Raw genomic sequence first — 21,570 nt, forward strand, 5'->3', positions numbered from 1 at the left:
CCCGAAAGAATGTCTTTCCAATACGATGGTCGAAGAATCTAGATCTAATCGGTTAGATTTAGCTTATCAATGATCAACGATGACGATGCTGGTTATTCAACACTCAGTTAACAAATGTTCAAAACATTTTCAATCAACTTAAGTACGTATAAAATGATTTCGTAGTAAATTGAGTGACGGAAGTTTCGAAAAGATTGATTTTACGATAGATATGCGTTGGGTTAAAGACCAGTCACGATTTCAAATACTTCATGAATTTTATGGGGTCAAATAACAATTTGACCGTTATGATGAAACATTCATTAACTGGAATTCATATCTTCAAATATTTATTGGAACCAAGTTCAGGCTTACAACTGAATCGATAATTTCTTTTCCTTGCGCTTTATCCAGGATACACGGAATGATGAAAGCGTGTGTTCGAACGTTTAAAGATTCGGTCGTCCACGTCATGCTAAAGTATTTTGAATGCAAAATCACACACGCAGAATGCACTAACTGAAAACAGGTGAATGCCCCGTTCCGGTTAGCGATGAATTTGCACAAAATGACAGGTGATACCAGTGGTCTTTGAACTTCCGTGAACTGTCAAAAACGTATACTTCATAATGGTACATGAATTCGTAAACCGTTTTTTATGCATCGTACTACCATCATATTCACCGGGTCAGATATTATATTGGCTAGTAATTCAAGTTGCATGTATATATAATATATATTATGGCCGACTTTATCAACTCTTCAGGACGTGAAACCATATTTCATCCACTTTGTATCCACAACTACGGTAGCCTTAACTTTTGTGATACAGTCGACTCTCTCAATAGGGCTAGTCACAGGGGTGTAGAGGAGAGTATTTTTAAGAATCATCATAACCCCACCAACGAACTCAACATGCATTTATAACGCTCTGAACTGAAACTCTCGCAATAGGACCACCAAAAGTCCATAACATCTACGCTATTTTCTTCTAATATTTCATCTTTGTTGCCCGCCCTATTGCGAGAATATCTGGAAAAATTGCGGCTACTCTTTGTTCAACTGGAGTAGCGGGGGAGGCTGCTGAGCTCTCTTGAGTGGAAACGACCCTATTGAGAGAATCGACTGTATATCTCATAAGCTTTCTGCAGTCACAAAGCAAAGTCGCGACAGTTCAAGTGAGAAGTGTTGTTTTGTACCCATTGAGTCCTCACTTCACTTGCTAGTCTAAAACGTCCTCATCTATGTTTACTCGTTATTCTTTATCCTGATCACATATAGTGCATCGTATACCTTCTGAAAATCATCTATATTTGTTATCCATGATATATATGTATTTCTCCGATTTTTTAAACACCAAGTCTGAAGCAGGTATCGCTTTCAAAATAGAGTGTATCCTATCGTTTCAACGAAGTCTCGTCAGTTTATGAAATACCTCGCCCCATTTCACTCGTTCCAGTCATTCAACCGCTGATTCGTGGGTCTTACGTCAATCCATCATCATCGTCATCCATCTCTCTAAACAACTACGCACATCACTTTTTTATAGCATATTATACTGTGCATACGTGATTTTAGGCGCGACAGCCGAAGTGTATTTGAAAGCACTTTATTCGTACCGTCGTTCACAAAATACATGATCGGCTAAATTCACGTTAAAGTCAATGATGATCATACTATTTGTTTTGTTCCTTCACACTAGAAGATCTTTTTCAACCATTTACCTACGACTCATGATGATTATCATAACGTAAACTATTTAAAATTCCATAATTCATCTCTGCAAACTGTACTCTGCCGAGACAGCTTAGATGTGTGTTTTTTCAAGTTTGTTCTTCCGTGTGGTCTGAGCAACGTAATGACAGACAAAATATTTTTTCATGCAAATATCAAATTTTGTCATTAGCAGTTTACGTAATTAGTCAACAAATATTAAACTTATTAAGGAATTATTTTCGTTTTCTCAAGAATCTAAATATATTAATGGTTGTAAGATAGTCATTTTATTCACCTTAATAGCCTCGATATGGTGAACGCGGAAGAGGATTACACTCTGCAAATTGTACGAATATAACACAAATTAACCGGCTACAGAAAATCAATCTACTATTCACGACCAGAGAAATTTTGTTGCAAGGAATACAATAATTTCCTTATTAACACACATGGCACGCATCGTAAAACCATGTGTGTCGAATTCAAGCAATATTTCGTTTGAAGCGAATCAGTGCTTGCGGATCTAGATCATACTTTGCATCGTCAATACGCAGCTTGTGAATGAATTTTCCTCATTAAATCGGCGATTGGGTATAAACTTGCTATAATTGTTCCTCACATTATTCACCACGTTATCGGTTGCACTAAATAACTCAATAAGTAGAATAAACTACCATTGAACAACCAATCACCGGAAGTAACAGACTGATATTATTCCCCCGCCGACAAAATTTGTCCAGACATGCAGTCAAACCCATAATCCGAGGTCTTCACACTTTGAATTCATAAACGTCCCTTAAATTTTGTAACTGAATATATTATTACCGTTATGAGAATTCCCAAACAACAATAGATTCTACTATTAGTCAAATCAGTAGCGAAGTAAATACCTTACCACATTTTCTTCAGTCAACGTGTAGGCTGATGAGCCTAGTTTTCGTAACCATTAAATCTGAATTGTGTCACCATGGCCATACGCTATATGTAAAACACCGATCTAAATGTTTCCTTGAAATACGAATGACGAAGGTTTGTTTTTCCACCCAGCTTCCATGCCAAATAATAAAGCAAACGTCATCACGAATACTTATAGTTTTCAACGAATTCCAACAAGCCCACCGCATTTGACGTGCGTGTATAATTGAATTACCCTTCATATCCTCTATCTACGTAGAAAGTGAATTTTGATATGTCAGACCGTATATTCAGCGATAGCGATCTTAGAGATTATAGAAAGGGAGAGAGAGAGAGAGAGAGAGAGAGAGAGAGAGAGAGAGAGAGAGAGGGAGAGAGATTTTCTAAACCTAAAAGAAAACATTGAAATTTTTTTTAAAGCGAATGCTGTCATATGACAAAATCACTGGATGCAAATGTCTATCGGTAAAATTGTTTCCCCGTGAAATACCATCAGACCTGTAACAAACAGGCAAGCGAGTGCATTATATCTTCCCGCCAATTCAAGGCTCAAAATATAACTTGTCTCAATATATCAGACCATGCAAGGTGATGACAGTACCTGCAAGTCAATGCGGTAGAAGAAGACAGATATGTTTACTAGGTGATCGTGGAGACTGGTCAGTATGTAAAACTTCTCTTACGTGTCCGGTGAAGTACGCGAAATATAATCGTTTCGTTGAGAAGAGGGTAATAACACCGTAATAAAAGGACTGCAGATATCACTGATATACACAAGAACTTGTCTCATTCGAAGAAAGTATTATCACAGTCACCTGGGTCCGTGACTTGCGGGATTTTGTATTGACACATCATTAATTAGGAATCGTACGAAACGAAGCTATGATTTATATTTGAGATACCGATTGCGTGACGAGTTTAAGTTTAACATAAAAGTTTTGCAACAAATAGAAACCAATACAAGTTCATTTGAACATCATCTGCATTTACGTAACGCGTTTACATCAGATTAATAACATTATTGCTTACAATGCATAGATACGTGAAACCAGTTTTAAGACCTTCGACTGAACTCATAGATTGATTGAGAATTCTTCGACCATAAGTTTCTCCAAACGAATTATCTTCTGCACGTGATTAGGAATTTCCGATCAAACGTAAACAGTAGGTATCTAACTGTGATCTAACACGGAATAACCGACGTCGTATTGATTTTTTCCGGAACACCCGTACGGGTTATACGTAATCACATGACGTACCGTCTGACCACTTCGTTATTGAAAAATTATTATGTGGTTTGTATTTTTCTTTTATTGCGTTCTTCGGCCTAAGGCGGTGCTGTAATATTCTAAAATCCTAAAACCCCCAGCCAATGTGTTTTTCATTTATTACACTGGTCAAAAGTGGTTTTGTTAATATGTAGAATAGATCTTGACCTCAAGTTTTAATGTAGAAAGAATCTTGGAAATATAGGTCTTCTCGAAGAAAAAATATCAAAGGACTTTCAGCCAATATTTCGACCCTAGATGTGGGTCATCCTCAGGACCTAGTACAAAATTTCAACTAAAAAAATTCGTGAAAACTTCAATCTACCGCTTCAGATCTTATAGTTATGTAAAGGTCTTACATACGTCCAGAATTTTAAACAAATCGATTTTTTTTTAAACAGACTGTTGTTCTCTATAGTTTAAGGCTTATTCCTGTGAAAGTCGATTGGAAAAATTCCCCATAGATCCGAAGTTATGGTAGAAAATATGAACCGGCTAAAACACGCACGAATCATCATTATACTACAAAAGCAACAAAAGAGGCCAGAACAGCTCCTCGTCGACTGGAAAAAAATGAATAAAAAAAATTAACAACCGACAAGGAAGGCATAAAATACAAAGCCGGAATGGAAGATTAAACGTAAGTTTACAAAACAAGTAAAAAAATTCATAAAGTTCTTGCTTCACCTGCGCGCAACGTCGAGTAAAACGCACTTGAAACTTTGAACGCGTTTTTCTCGGAACTACCTATTCCGACACGGTCAGTACGATAAATCGTACAGTTTTTAATATTTTTTGATGCGATTTGTTTTCAAATATTCGATATCGTTTCCTCTATACTATGTCAAGCTGGTTTTTTTGTATTTAACTTAAAAATTTTTTTTATATATTATCCTACAGGTAGTTCACGCACGTTGTCCAATGACCGAACGATTTGTGCATCGCGGTGACAGACGAAGTACAGTGTGCGGTAAGATCTCAGGATGAAAGACCCGCTCGGAAAAAGGAAAGTGAACCAGTTCTGCATACATACACCCTAATTTTCAGCGAAGGTGAAAGAGATTTTGTTTATTGCGTTCGAGACTTCACCGGCGTCGCAATTACTCATGTTATAATATCCTTGTCTTATGGTTTTCTTGAATTTGTAATATTATTCGATGACGCAGGTGACGATCGAGTGTCAGTGTAGAAACGCTATAATTGTAAAACTGCGGTCAGTGTGGCGGAGAAATACGAAAGGAAAATTTTCATCTGGAGTATCGTTACCGCGAGATCCTTGTCGATGAACTTGGCGATTTCTTGGACGGATCATGAATACAGGTGGTAGGAGGACAGAGTTCTCCCGTGTAGGCGGGTACTTCGTCAGCGGGAAGGGGAACTCATTCATGGCTATATAAGAGGGAGGTGGTGACCGAGGCCACTGGCTACCGTACAACCAAACTGCAAGAGAACGCATCGGAATCGTAGCGGTTTTTCATATTGAGAAAGTTCATATTACTCAAAGTGATTTGTTTGGAGAGCAGGATTCTCAGATTCGAATTTTCCAGTGAACATAACGATAGTTGAGAAAGTGTTTTACTTTACGGTGACGACATTTTATATATAACTGGAAATATTGGATAACAGCTTCCAGTGAGTAGAGACAATTTTCACACAGAGTATCACAAGCCCGTGTATCAATAGTAAGAAACATTATAGAATCTATGACTAAAACTACCGTTACTGCTGCAATCGTTGCATTATTGATGCACATGACTACCGGAATATTAAATTGAGCGTATAATCGTGATGATTTGAAAATTATTGACAAAATTCTGAGCATTTGATAAAGCACGACTGCAGAAATACATGTTATTGCAACGTTGACACTTTATTATAGGCTTTGAAATCGCTATTCAACTCACGATTGCAGATTCAATTAAATCATCGATCTTATAACTATTCCTGGGTATGATCATCTGCGGATTATTTTTGTGAGACGGTAGATTATCGAGTTATCCTTGACACTCTAGGGCAGTACAAATACTTGAAGGAATATTGTGAAACGAAAGTCGGTAGTAGCTAATAATATCCAACCTACGGCACATAGTATTTGAAACGACGGATAATTACCGGTCATTGTAACGGTCAATAGATCCCCAAACTTGTAGATCATCGTCATATATACCAGTTATGTAGGTACGAACTTTACACAGATCGCCTAAACTAGTAAGTGGGTCAACCAGGTTTAGTTAAATTACTTTACGACGTTGAAATTAATTCTCTACACGGGACGTCTTAAAATTATAAATTCTTTTTTTTTCTGCGAATGTTTATTTATAAGCTACGGTGAAATGAAATCTTCGCGTTCTTGAGTGTCGATAATGTCAATGATTCGCAGGAATTGCAGAATTATTGATTCTCATGTAAAAGACGTTATAAAAAGACGCGAAAAAAGACGTAAATATTTGATAATAAAAAAATGCAAAGAGTTATTGATCTTTCACTAAATTATATAAAGTGCAATAGACGGCGGTTAGAAACGTGCAATAATCTCCGACATATATGAAAAGATACGCGCGTCAAATTATAAAGTCTTCGAAAAAAACGTGGTAGGTATCAATTTAATCACGAGTTACTAATAACGCCGACAGTGGTCATCATACGATTACGGGAAACGACAAAATTATGACTGTAAAGCAATGACGAGGCGGAAGCTCTTCATTCAAGCACAAACGCGAGGAAAATTATTTATAATATAGAGAACAGCATCAATTTGATTTCGAGGATCTTGAAATGATCTTTAATTCCTACAGTAAAGAACAATGTTCACTTTACGCAGGCATACATATTACTATCGCGATCAAATCTCATTTGCGCAGTTCCATACATGATACCGGTAACAAACTGCTGACATGTGTTGTAGGGTTTAACAATGTTTCAAGGCTGGGCGATACACCTTAATTTCAATCACTTGCATAAAAATATGGGTTTCGAGTGACAAGGAAACATTACGAATGAATCCCATCTCGCCAAATCGAAACATGGTTGACAACTCATATCCTGATATTTTCATATACCTATATATGATATGCCAAGCATCATTATACAATGAAGATTAAACCATCTTCACGAATTAACTTTCAAATATTTATAAATCAGCTTCGACTAAAATTCGTTTCATTAATTTACATACGACCACTGATTTTTGTAGCATAATTACACTTTTTGTAAGCAGGCAAAATGCCTTTTGGTTTATACCGATGGATCACCTTGATGCTGAACCGGTGCTCCTACTACTACAACTACACAATTGCCCGTCCCGGTGGACTGGCCAGTTGAGAGTGCACACTGCATGTGCAACAAGCATTTCACAATTCCGCCTTATCCTAGCATGAGTGTAACTCGAGAATCTTTCTCTGTCATTTCTGGATTTGTATCGTGGTTTAGGTTCTTATGTTTTCAAAATCCTCAACAACGATTTTAGACACGCTCCAAATTTTAAAATTCTCCACAAAGTACTCGAGTGTAGGCGATTTATCATAGAACATACTCAGGCGAAAGTTATACCCGATGAATACGTGTAAACGACAAAAAAAAAAGGAAATTAGCAAAGGCAAATCAGACCTTAAATCAGGAGCTGAACTGATCGAATAGGAAGAATTCTCCCGGCATTTTTGAGACTTCGAAAAAGAATGATAACAATCTCGCCTGACATTGCAAACTCGTTTCGAAATCGTTGTTTCAAAATATTTCAACAGAATGTTGTATAAACATGAATTCGTTCCGATGCTTGTATAGTACACACAGTATCGATGCGTCGTGAGTAACACGCCCGAGATCCTATAATAAAGCAGTTTGTTGAAAGTCGATTATTGTTGTGGATTTGATAATTATTTCTCAATGTTTCACGGCTACATCGTACATCGTTTACTTTCCATTACACCGGCCTCCACATGAAACAAACATCAGCTCGCGAGTCTTGTGAATTTCCGGTATAAAATTTTCACAATTGTATTATTTTCAGCGTAATTCGTACAATCATATCTTAAAAACTATCCCGTATAGAGCATAAACCAACCTTCGAACGACTAGATCATAAGCGTAATTACACGGTAGAAACGTTAAATCCAAATCTCGCTCAGCTAATCAGATAAAAAACAAGGAACGCAAACGGCTAAGAAATATGAAATCGGTGCTGGCTGCGTAAGGAAAATTCATTACAACGTCTGACAAATCGCAAACTACGTCGGGGAAAGTCGTTTTACAACTGCGCGTAAATGTAACTATAATATCCGTGTAGATTTAAACACTCTTGTAGAAATACCAAGCATTCATGTACCGTTAACCAGAGGTAATGTCATTCGTGGAGGCCGCGAGGTGATTTAGGTTGAAATCAGATATGGGTAATGAGAGATTTTTCCCATTCCATGTAACCTTCCAAATTTTATTACATACCGTGTGTTTCGTACACCGTACGGAAGGATATTTACGAATTGAAAATTAACGACTAATTGCAAACGAATAACATGTGATTAAGGGTATTAAAAATGAGGAAATAAAAGTATTTACTGTCTAAGAATATTCCATTTTAATGACCGTAAGTTAGTAAACGTTCTTCGCTGTTCTTTGAATTATTTTCTTAAATACATTATTTTGTTCCGCAGAAATGACGATCATTGCGGAAGATATTACGAGCGTACGGAGAACTCCGATTCAAGAATTTTACGCTGACCAGAAAGTATTTATTACAGGTGAGTAAAAAAACATGACTATTTCAAGTATTTAACGCTGTTGTAAAAAAAATTATGAGACAGATGGGTATTTCCGATTACATTCCGAAATTTAGCTTCCGAGTCTCATGCATTTATTATCGATGTAACATTTTTATTTACATACATGTCATATATTGACACTGAGATTGTTGAGAATAATAATCAAGATATCATTGCAGAACAAAAAAATTTGGTCAATTTATGACTCTAAAAGTGTGAAAAAGCTGTTCATCTCAAATGTAACAATATTCTTATTGATCAAATATTGTCAAAATATTCTAAAATGAGTGTTAACTGTATGTCAAAGTTTTTATTGCACTATGGCAAATACATAAAACGGATAATCAATTTTAAATATATATCCCACAAAATAAAATCATTCTCTCACCGTGTTACGAATATTCGATTAATGATCGCATCGAATGAGATTTGTGAGCGCAATTTTGAGTTTTTAAAATCTGGTAACACTCCTAATATGTACGTGTGGCGTTTTTTTTTTTTTTTTTTTTAACACTAAAATTAGTGTGTGCAAAACCGCATTTGGTTGAAATTATTTGAAAGTTACCTTTTTCTTCGTTATTATAACTTATGCAATATTGTGTCTTAATAACTTTATACAAAATTGTAGTTTGGACTTCTTTATTATTTTTCTTCAACCTGTTATAACGTGTTTTTCAATTTTCAACAGATATATATCGAAAAAATGGCAAAATAAAAGAAGTTTTCTTTCATTTTATAATTATTTTAAATTAATTTTTTCATGTTATAAGGAAAAACATGAAAGACCATTCCTTTTAATCCACCATATTTAGTAAACTTCGGATTGCTGCGATAAAAAATGTTTTTTTCAGTACGAAAAATATATATAAAACCCTAACTTAAATTTCCGAATTTAATAAGAAATACCCGGACATCGTATTCAAGGTCTATCCGCGGCAGTTGCTGATTCGTAAAAATCTTATATAGTAAACTTTGTAAAATTTGATATTCGGCAATTCTTGGGAATTCCTTTGGATCATTAGCGAACATATAATTTATTACGCCGTTTGGTTATTGTACACGTATAATGCTGTTCGCCGAGTTAATAGTTATTTTATAGTCAAATATATCAGCACTATTTAATGGATAATCTAACCTCGAGTATGCTCAATTCCTACGTTTAAATGTCACACGAACACGACATGTTATATCTCTTCCTTGTATCTTCGTTCCCAGGTGGCACTGGATTTTTGGGTAAAATTCTCGTGGAGAAATTATTGCGAAGCTGTCCAGAGCTGTCAACGATTTACCTTCTGATTCGAACAAAGAAGGGCAAAGACGTCCATAATCGGCTAGACGATATCTTCAACGATTCCGTAAGCAAATTAAATCATTGATATATTGTCGTAAAGATACTTTATCGTGTACCAAAGTCTCAATACGATTTACTGATCGAATGCCGCAATCGTCTCGATTACGACTCGAAAGCCCATTGCAATATTGAGCACGACCATTGGCCCAGCTTTAACCTAATACTTAATTTCCAGTTGCGCAAAATTATTTTAATTTTTATACCACGCGTGTGTTCTAAGAGAAAAAAAGAAACTTCTGGTGTATCGAAACCAGCGAAATAATCGACAGTTTACGACGCTCGGACGATTTAAAACTCGACTAGACGAGCATAACGACAATATTTGGAAATCTTTCTTAGAGGTATGCCCTTAGGCTGAAATTATTATATGATTCATGAGTATACAAAAAACATCGTACAGAAAAAGGCGCAACATCCGTCAGTATTCATATGTAATATATTATATTATTATGCATAATAAATTCACGCACTTTGTAAGATGTCTGTTAATTGCAAAGTCGAAGCACTCTCTGCGTAATCTTCGTTTTTTCAAAATGAATATGAGCAAATATTGAATGCGTTTATGTGTAAATTAAGCATCAGGTCTGAAATGTCTAAAAAAACATGAAATACCAAAACGTGTTTCAAGGACCCAGCCAAAACACAAAGCGGATCTCAGAATCAATATCAATTAGCTTATCCATTAGGTATCTACCTCACAAAAGAGGCTGTAAGAATAAATTCAAACATCATTTAGAATATTATGATACACATTACACGACGTTACATATAGTTACGCGTAATGAAGGTGGATCATCTTTGCTGGCTAGTCTTTCCGTTAACAGGTGATCAATCTACTATATACTGTAAATAAACCAACGAAATTTTGAAAAAGCAACGATTCGCAGGGTGGATCAGAACTTAAGGTAACAATTGGTATCGCGCAAAGCGTATGGATAAAGAAAAGCGTGTAAATATGCTGCTTGGACGGTTGAACGCGAATCTGACACTTTTTCGGAGTCTGAAAGCACAAGTATGAAACGATTCATGATAGAGAGAGGATGTTAATTATGTTTCACATTGCTAATCTACCGCAGTTTCTTATTCGCTGCAGACAACTATGAACTTTACATTGGTCAACGAATCCACAGCGTGAGATCATGATTTAAAAGTATAGTTTGACATTGAAAAAATTAAAAAACTAACTTCTTTCCGTATTCATTTATCCAAGCATAAAAATTTTTGTATTGCTTCTAATAATCAATATGTAAAACCGGTTAATACAGGCCTTGATAAAATATACTGTAATTGCCAATGCGTTGATATTAATTTCTGCTCCAAAATAAATAAACACATTGAATGCTCTACTTTTAACGCGATAGATACAGGAAGGACCAAAGCGTCTCTTGACAGTTTCTAGTTAATCAGACTCCAGATTCCTGCATATATATGTTACCGAACGTGCCTAAGCAAAACTTTCTATTACGCGAGACCGGTGACCACACGGTCAAACAGTCAAGCTGGCCAACTTATGGCCAACAACGTACGAAATTAGTGGATCAAAACACTTTTAACCGGCGAATACCCGCCGATTTTCAGTATTTTAATTTAATGGCGATGCTTTTGTAACAGATCTTCGATCGTCTGAAGTCAGAACAGCCCAAATACCGGCACAAGGTAGTCGTAGTTTCCGGCGACTGCAGCTTGCCCAACTTGGGCTTGTCCAACGACGACAGAGAGCTTTTAACTCGCGAAGCTTCCATCGTTTTTCACGTTGCCGCGACGGTGCGATTCGACGAACAACTCAAGTACGCCACTGCGATTAACGTCAACGGCACGAAGGAGGTGCTCGACATCTGTCGATCCATGTACAATTTAAAAGTGAGTACGACCGGCGTTAATAAGCATCGATCTTTTTTCCACGACTTCGTTTCCTTTGTCGATTATCGCGATACTTAAGTTTGAGATCGCCACTTTGTCCGTTTCGCACACGTGTATAACCGCAGGTTTTTTTTTTTTTACAGTCCGTAATCTACGTATCGACGGCATACAGCAACTGCAACCGCTCAATTATCGAAGAAAAAATTTACTCACCGCCTATCTCAGGTAACATTAATAACGTCATTCGTTTACAACAACATATGTAGTTATAAATATATGAAACAACGCTGCTCATATACACACGTATTTGCATAATAGTTGCGATCCATCGATAAACAGTAAACAAATGTTACATAAATCCGAACGTGAATCGAACAATAGATTGATCATTCGATAACGTCTTGCAACAACATATTCACGTTTTATTCCATTATCTCCTACTTCTGCAAATTACTCATACAATTTTATTGTGAAAACAAATATCGTTATAGTTTTCTTTGAACATTGAATGATACTTATTACGAGTACCTCGCGCTTACCTTTGGCGCAAACTCTGTTTAACCGCGAATTTGTGCTTCAGGTGACACCCTTGGAAAGCTAGCGGAAGGTATGGACGAAGCTAAGCTGAACAAAATCACACCAACCCTTTTAGGAGATTATCCCAACACCTATGCGTTCACTAAAGCGATCGCAGAGTCAACGTCTAAGGAATACGGCAAGGATCTACCCTTGGGTATATTCAGACCAGCAATGGGTAAGCGGCGAATATGACGAATCCATCGTTTGTCAATATCATTCATTCGTGTATTTGTGATCAAATGAAACAATGATAATTACTGCGCAGTATGCGGTCAGTGGCTCAATTTACCAAATCAGACATCATTGAATTTATTGCATCAATATCCGAGCCTTTCTGCTCGACATTTTTTCGCGTCCATGCAACGTCACCTATAAATTCTGCAAGGTTTTCTCGAACCAGCATAAAACTCGATTACTACTGTCTAAAGTTGTCTCGACTGCCTACGAACCGGCCGAGGGCTGGATCGACAACGTCTTCGGGCCAACAGGTGGAATCGTCGGTGCCGGTGCTGGCCTTATCAGAACATTCAACGTGGACAGTGAATGCACCGCTGAATTAGTGCCCGTCGACATGACCGTAAATGCGCTGATTGCCACAGCTTGGGACATTGCTCTGAACAAGTGAGTGGTGATCTATGTCTCTCGCGGCGAACCTTGTTTTCTTGACTTTGCAATTAGACAATGAAAATAGTAAAAAGTGCAAGGATGTGCAAAAACTCACAGCGTCCAATTATTCCAGAAACATAACGACCGAACCTCCAACTTATAACTACGTAGCGACGACAAAAAACAAGAACATCACCTGGGGCGAGTACAATGATTTGGCCCTCAAGTATGGAACACTGAGTCCAAGCACCCGCAGTATATGGTGCTACGTTAACTACACAACCAAGTACGTCATGCTCTACAATATACTGACGATACTTCTGCATCTCCTACCTGCGCTGCTTCTCGACACGGGTCTAGTTCTTACTGGCCAAAGTCCAAAGTGAGTATGAAATGAAGATAAAGATAGGCTGCGATATCTCGAGTTTGTTCGTCATTGTTGACTAAATAAATTATTTATATCTAGGATGCTCAAGATATACAAAAAGATCCACAAATTTGCATCGTGCACTTCGTACTTTGCGCGAAACACATGGCAGTTCCAAACCGACAATGTACGAACACTTTGGAACAAATTAGCTACCGAAGACCAGAACACATTTTTCTTTTCCATGGAAGACTTCGACTGGGACAGCTATATGAAAAAGTACATAACCGGGCTAAGAACATACATTTTCAAGGATGATCCGAGCACGATTCCTGCCGCACGAAAGCGAATGGCAGTGTAAGAAAATCATCTTCTTTTTTTGTAGTCAAGGAAACGTCGCAAGTTTATGTCTTTGACCTCGTCTCTTTTCTCGACCGCTTTCACTGAACGGTATTTTTGAAATTTACAGGATGAAGGTGCTCCACAATATTATCGTACACTCGTTCCTGGCGTTCGTACTCTGGAGCTGCTATAAATTAGTGTCGTTCGGTCTGTCCTTCGGCTATACAGCAGGAACGACTGCCGTCAATGAGAACATCGTAGCTGTTCGGTAAATCGAAGGATATTGATACCTCGAAGAGAAATACGGAGATGCTTGCTCAAGCCGAGAGAGAACTATAACACAGTTCCACGGAACTTATTATTCGTGAAATACGATGAATGGACATGGTGTCGTATCGGTTTTGTATAAATAACGACATAAGCAGCGCGTGAATATTTCAAATTGCAGTACACGCCTTGAAGATTAGAAAGTGAGTCCCGCGTCTTGTTTCAAAATTGAAAGTGCAGTAAGACCTAGAATAATATTTCGGACGACCGTCGTTTCGGAGAATTTCTTCACTCTATCTTTTTTATTCCCTTCCCAAGACAGAGAGTTTCGACATATCTGGATTTATAATCTCATGTGTAACAGTTGGTAATATTGCCGGCGGTTGAATGATATTTAGATAAACTGAATGCGAATAGTAATTTAGACGCGCCCGAGTCCAACTTTCAAGTTTCAAAGTTCGACACCAATTTTAAACCACGTATACACAAATTTTTTTTCCGCGGTCTGTAATCACTGAACTGGTCGCCTCTCTCTTCTGATTTACCAACTAACACGGTAAATTATTCTTGGTCAAATTGCTCGGCAGTGAGAGAAGACAAGCGAATAATGATTTATCTTTTCAAGAGCTCTCACGATGGTAATGAGAATCATTCACCCTCTCATGGTGATGGTAATTTGAACAGTTCTAAGAAGTATCTGAGATATCTCTGACGTGTGAGAACGTTTTTAGAATAATATAGTATACAGCGATAGTGCATGAAGTAGGCATCGGATAAGAACCACATGCAGCAGTCAAGGGTCGTAAGATGATTGTGAGTAAAAATACAAGCTACATAGAAAGGATTTAGATCAAGTTTTAAATTTACAATAAGTATAAACTAATTAACAATCATTGTACTCATCGCCTAAGGGCAGTGAGAGCAACTTCAATGATTCCATGGCGACCGATAATTTATACAAATATTTAATAGTTTGATTATGGCATACCTTATACGAGTTAGAACTGACTGTCGTTATCTTTTGCATTACTTCGACACAGGGGGTGGTCAATATTACTCGAAATCACTTTGTACTCTCTGAAATCAATAATACGAAAATAAAATTCTGAATTAGTTATAATCAAGGCAATCACTGGTAGTCCTCAAATCTTAGAAATCATGAGAAATTTCGAAATCAAAGTAAAGTTTACATGTCAGGTAATGTCTCGTGATCACTCTATAAGGTGTAAGTAATCACGTGGCAATTTTTGCTCCGGATGAAACACCCCTCGCTCTAAAATTTTACCAGAGCAACCACTTGACGCTTTGCTGTATACGAAATGCAGCCAAGGTTTAGGCGATGTCTAGTAGCGCCAGTAAATGCTGTACTAGATTATAAAGAAGAACTGAAAATCGACTGACCTAACCTATTTATTAATTCAACATGTTTGCTTCATCCACGTATCGGTATTCGAATAATTTGTATAGTAACATATTATCATAGATTTTATTTTATTTTTATGAGCGGGAGAATTTTAATACGACAATAACGAAAGATAGACATTTTTTGCCAGTTTCCAAACCCCGATTTATTCTACAGCTTTACGTGATATAAATTAATGTTTAAGGATATCATTTTAATTATAAGCCGCATAAGTTTGTGTTATATTGCATACGAATATTGATTTATTAAACAGATTATAAGATTTTGTAAAATACGTGAAACAATACAAAAATTAATTCAATAAAAATCGTCTATAGTCTACTTATATTATAGAAATTAAACTGTTAAGAGAAAATTGATCGACAGCGGACAGCCAAGAAGAACAGCTGTCGTGAAATGTGGCGGCGTCGAAAATCTTTTAGACTACACCTTCGCATCATACGTAGAACCTTCCGAATAAGATTGGGTTTGTATCCTTAAGTTGAACCCTAAGCGAAAACGAAAAGGGCAAGTTAACGTGTTCGAACTTCCACACGTCCAAATATCTGTTAATTCTATTTCAATCTCTTGCGAAAAACAGTCGCTGTTAGGATAATTTTCCAACTTTTTTTGATTAATTACTTTGTAGAACAAAAATATCACTTTATTACCAGTCTCCAACTGAACAAAGATCCAAAGATATTCATACCTCATGTTGTTCCATTGGTATACAGTTTTATTTTATTGACGCGTGTTCACGGAGAGAAAACCGATCAACCGATTTTAGAACCGATCACCGTATTCGATATTACCAACAGCTGATGGTGAAAGACCGATGATTTTTCTGTACAGATGGCACGCAGAGCTAGTTCCCACTGGTTGTTACACGATACGATGTGTGTACCAGTCGATCAAACAGTCGATAAATCATTCTCAGAATATCGATCGTGAGTACAGTAGGTAAGTACGTAATTGATCATGAGTACAGCAGGTACATATGAATTTTCATATGTAGACGAATAATACCGATATTCCAAGAGTAATTCAAGTGCCGTTCTAATTATGCACCTTCAATGGAAGATTTTCCAATGCATCTCAGTCTGAATTAGTTCGTATAATAATGTCAGTGTACGTAACTCCGTGGCAAATATTACAATACATAATCGGTTGGTCATGTATCATACTGTCATATAAAAAAATGGCCACAGGTGTAAACCTCCACCACCGACGTCCTTCTCCTTATACTAATATGTAGGCAATAGTACAAATTGTGACTTAGAATTTGTGAGAAAAATTCTCACATGATGTTCTGCCCCACGTACTAATAGATAATAATAACTATATAATATATGTAAACATATTAAGCACGGATTTTGCAACGTTATGTATAACGTAGTACGGGAATATGTGCATGATATCACGTATTCAAAATATCACGTTAAAAGGATGAACCGAGTTTTTTTCAAAGTGTAAAAAACCCGGCTTACGCAAACATCGTGGTGAAGTGCCGAATACTGTACATCCTGAAGGGAGAGATCATTTTTTCACGCCTCAAGCTTATACCATCTAATTATACGTACAAATGACATATGTGTAATGTATTGGATATATAAAGTACAGAATTTAAGGTGGTCCTTAAGATCATTTTTTAATTTCGAATTTTTTTGAAGATTATTACTCTTGGAATAAAATATAGGTAGGTATGCTAAGAATGTGTTCGGAACGAGTGTATTTTAAATAGAAAAATCCACGCTCTGTGCGGCACGAATTACAGTTGAGACAAAAATCTGAAAAATTAGGGAATTATTTTTGAATTTTTTGGAACTGATTTGAGGTGCGCGCCGGCCGACATTCAAAAATGACTTTTTTAAGGACAACCCCAATACAGATATATAATAAACGTAATATACCTAAACACATTATACTTGCTCAATTTTTCTTTCACGCGATATTTTAAAGCCTAATGAAATTACGAATATTTCGCGTCTATTATCCGTACCGTTGTAAAATCATTACATAACGTGTAGACAATTTATTTGTCCGCCAGTCACAATAATAATATAATACATATTTTGACGAGACTTATATTTATTCACGTTTACCAATATTGATTACTTGTCGTTCCAACTATATGTTGTTAAGATAGGTGTACCTACCTGACTTAGCGCGTGGCTTTTGCCATTTATCATTTATTAACGCATGTTCTAATTTCGGCAAATCACAATATTTACTTATATCGGCGCACTAATTCTCCCAGACTGCAAATGAAATCATCAGTAAATTTTCATCAGTCAGAAGACATAAATTTTCCCGTTTTTCAAGTATCCCGGCTGCTAACAATTATCCATTTTACAACACAATAATCTTATAATGCATCGCATGGCTGTCGTATCTAATTCGTTAACGTGACCAGTTTATATTATTGTTATTATTACTTTTGCTGTCGTTGTAGTTGTTGTTGTTATTATTTTACTCGACATTGATAATAATCTCTTGACTTTTTTTAAATTACGTGGGATTTGTCATGGCTGTGCGTCAATATTTTTTTATTATGAATTGTTGCCCAACCCTTAGGGGCCATTCATTAATTACGTAAGGATCCAGAGAGGGAGGTGGGGGTTTAAAAAATCTCTACATGACCTTATCTCGGGGGGGGGGGGGGTCCAAAAACGGCCAAAATCGTTCTTACGTAATTAATGAATGGCCCCTTAGCTGGCACACATCACCGGAATAATATAGACGTTAAAAAATCCAGCCACTAAAATGCATATCACAAATCAACTACTGGTTATTTCAATTTGCAAAAATTACCGAGAAATGATTTTCAAAACGTAAATGGCCAGAATTTTATTTTCGACCGATAAAAACGCTCGTTTTTATAATTTTTTAGAATTTTAAGATGGTTTGACTGGTATTACGAGACGATCCGGTGAGATGAACTTAAATGTATGTTTGAAATATTAAAAAAGTTAATTTCTTGAAATTCGCAAGTGCTGGAAAACTGCGACTTTCCTGTTCAAGATTTCGAAAATTGATTAATTAATGTATACAGAAATGCAAGGAAAACTTTTTTCGCAGAGTCAAGAAACTTGATATGAAACAAAAAAAAATAACAAGAAATGAAAAATAACCGCGGATGTGTCGCAGTGTGATTTATACGTGGACCATTCGTCCTCCATTGTGAACACGTCTACAACTATTTGAATGCAAAAGATTTCTTAGAATATAAGTGGTTACGCCTCGGAATAACTAAACTCTTACTAGGACTAATCGTTAAGTAATTGTAGACACTTATCCCTGCGCACCCATTATCGTGTATTATTCAAAAAACATAAAGGTCAAGTAACGAGGCAAAAAAATTTCTCCTTTCTGTAACGTCAATTTATCACATCTAGACACATGTGAGAAATGACCATAAACTTATTTTTTAATAGCTATGCATATCAATATAAATTATCTGTGAATGGGTAAATATTATATAATGAGGCACATACATACGTATGAAAAACACAAATCGAAAAAAATTGTCGTTCCAAAGTTCAAATTTTCTGACAGGTATGGTAAATGGAAAATGAAAATGAATAAAAAACGTCACGTAATCGTGAACAAATAACAGCTCGAGATTGTCAATTTCCATCACTGCATTAATTTCCGCACCACCGACATACGAGCAGCTTGTAACCGATCACGTATGGCCGAAGCCTTCCAGATAAAAATTGCAAAATCCTAAACTGGTTATACGGCTAACGGCCTCTAATCCTTGACACCTCGAATTAAACGACCTTGCAGTAAAGAATCAAAAACAACCCTTCTGGCAAAGGCGAGAGATCAACGAATTGTCTATAGGTATATATAATTATATAGACATTGGGTATCCTGACGTGCACGTAGCCGATGCACATGAGTTATATATACAACAAAAATATTAATTCACGCGTTCGTAAACAGCCTAAAATTCCTCAATGTCATTAGCCGCTTAGCTATTCGTTGGGCAATTTCTAATGCATTTAGGTGACGAGCGGTTAAATCCTAAAATTATTTCTGCCCGGCGACTGTACGAAATGAACGTTAGACGAGTAATTGACAATGCAAAAAAGAGAAAAAGAGAAAAGAAAAGCGAAACAGACAGTATACACATCTACTTCGCATGTTTCAAATTTGTGAATAAATTTTTCGCGGGATTATTTTCGTTAGACATCGACGGTTTAAAATTGAGGAAATCTTTGCGTGTAACGAAGCCTTGTCGCATTGCATATCGTATTATATAGAAACATCGGAGCTTTGTAGAAGCGAAAAAGGTGTAACGAAGAATTACGAGATCTTGCTGACAAGGTCTTTAGTCTTTCACCAAAAAAATATACATATAGAAGTCAATGAATACATGAACGGGCAAGCATTCAACTTCAAAACTCAGTCAAGATTATTCTGAAGCCTTGAAGCGTTCAGTCGCAATCAATAATAAAACTGTGGCATTGGGTATACGAAACGAAAATACGGTGGAGGCATTTTTTTGGTCCTTGCAAACGACCGCAGAGATGATATGGAATTGACGTCGTAAAAAATTTGTTTTATCCTACGGGACGGAATCGCGGTGCGATCAATGCCAGCCGTTTGATTCCATATTTATGTTAATAAACACTAATTGTGTATTTATAAATAAATATAAATATGAATGTATATATATATAATTTATAAATAAACAAGTCATCTTTCACAAGTTTTCAAGTCACAGCTTTTTTCTACAACGCGTTCATTTCACAATGACCGACCCGATTATAGTATTTTGCCCACATTGGATTACACTTCCTTTTACTTCCTTGATTACACACTCAAGAGTTTGTTATAGACGTCCGCAGCCTTTACCGACTGAGTAAAATGTCACTTAGCTTACGGTTATTTGAGCCTAGACATGAGTGACGTGGAAATACCGTGGGTGAATCAATGCTGTGAACAATGCCAAACGAAAATATCGAAAAAGTTTATTCTTTCTGGCGAGCATAATTTCGGAAAATTTATTCCTTAAATTAGTGGTGCATCAAATTTGTAATTCAATTTTAGAAATAAATTTTCCGGTGCTGTTGTTGCGTGTGAAAAAATTTTTCTTTACTATTTGTGTCTCGAGTTATACGTCAAATTGTAAAAAACTCACTAAATCTCATCTTTTTATCGAACAGAAATTACTGTCTTGCCTGCGTCTCCGTTTCATTTTTTTTGCCTCTTTGTATCTCACCTTGAACTCTCGCATACGCATAAAAAAAAGATGTTGTTTGCAGTTAACTGACGTATATTTGAACATGGCGAAATAAATATTTTGTTATTATTATTAAATTTTAATTAAGCCAAATCATGATTGCTGTACTAAAATTTGATAATAAAAACGACACATTCATTTTGCCATGTCCAAATATACGTTTGTTAACAGTAAATAAACTCTTTTCTCAGTGCGAAAAAAAATTGGTTGATTACGCTTTTCATTTGTGTGATAGGTAATTTTCAGCCCACTAACGGTTGGCAGAAACGCATTACCTCAAGGTTAAACCGATGGTATGAATTTTGATAAATTGCTATGTAACCTACAATATATAATTATAATGAGATACGACTCGTTGGTATTTTATTAGAGGTCGACGTTTCGACCGAGCCCAGCCGGCCATCTTTATTATACAATAACTTTATCACCCTTTATCAAAAAAGATTAAAATCACGTATAACCGTCAAGTACTTGTCTGTTAACTCATAATAAAAGTATGATTGGAACTTAACTCTTAGCTTCCACATTTCTCTGAAATCACACTGAGGCACCTAGAGACTAACTCTGCAGAGAATGTGCTTGTCGGTTTGCGGGACTGCCTCGATTGTACCTGGGTTTCGCCTCGTTTTGCGTAGTGAATATTCTGAGAAACAGTTTTTTACGAGATATATAAAACTGATTCATATGAAGATCCCTCAGCCATCCGCCTGACTCAACTGCTTTTGCAATATCGATTGTACATGGGAAGAATCCGAATAATTAAATAATAAAATATTGAAAATGTTGGAAAATAACGTCATGGGGGAATTTCCTCATACGATGCAAGACGTGACTCCTGAAACAAATATTCCGTCTCAAAAGCGTGATAATTATCTTTTGAAAACATTAGGGTAATAAATTGTAAATAAACTGA

General features: G+C 36.5%; 1 protein-coding gene across 1 annotated transcript; it reads left to right on the forward strand.

Moving 5' to 3' along the window:
- The first annotated feature begins 5,295 nt into the window (after positions 1 to 5,295).
- LOC124408490 (fatty acyl-CoA reductase wat) lies at positions 5,296 to 14,033 on the forward strand. The gene is made up of 10 exons (XM_046885445.1): positions 5,296 to 5,510; positions 8,525 to 8,611; positions 9,848 to 9,987; positions 11,595 to 11,843; positions 11,987 to 12,068; positions 12,424 to 12,597; positions 12,851 to 13,043; positions 13,162 to 13,410; positions 13,495 to 13,752; positions 13,865 to 14,033. The coding sequence occupies exons 2-10, from the start codon at positions 8,527 to 8,529 to the stop codon at positions 14,007 to 14,009; spliced, it is 1,575 nt and encodes a 524-aa protein (XP_046741401.1). The 5' UTR covers positions 5,296 to 5,510; positions 8,525 to 8,526; the 3' UTR covers positions 14,010 to 14,033.
- The last annotated feature ends 7,537 nt before the right edge of the window (positions 14,034 to 21,570 follow it).

Source organism: Diprion similis, chromosome 8 (assembly GCF_021155765.1).
Source record: "Diprion similis isolate iyDipSimi1 chromosome 8, iyDipSimi1.1, whole genome shotgun sequence".
NCBI lineage: Eukaryota > Metazoa > Arthropoda > Insecta > Hymenoptera > Diprionidae > Diprion > Diprion similis.

Coding starts and splice junctions, on each gene's coding strand:
- LOC124408490 (XM_046885445.1), top strand. CDS start 8,527: ATGACGATCATTGCGGAAGATATTACGAGCGTACGGAGAACTCCGATT. Junction 9,988..11,594: donor ACGATATCTTCAACGATTCC/GTAAGCAAATTA, acceptor CTTTTGTAACAG/ATCTTCGATCGTCTGAAGTC. Junction 12,598..12,850: donor TATATTCAGACCAGCAATGG/GTAAGCGGCGAA, acceptor TACTGTCTAAAG/TTGTCTCGACTGCCTACGAA.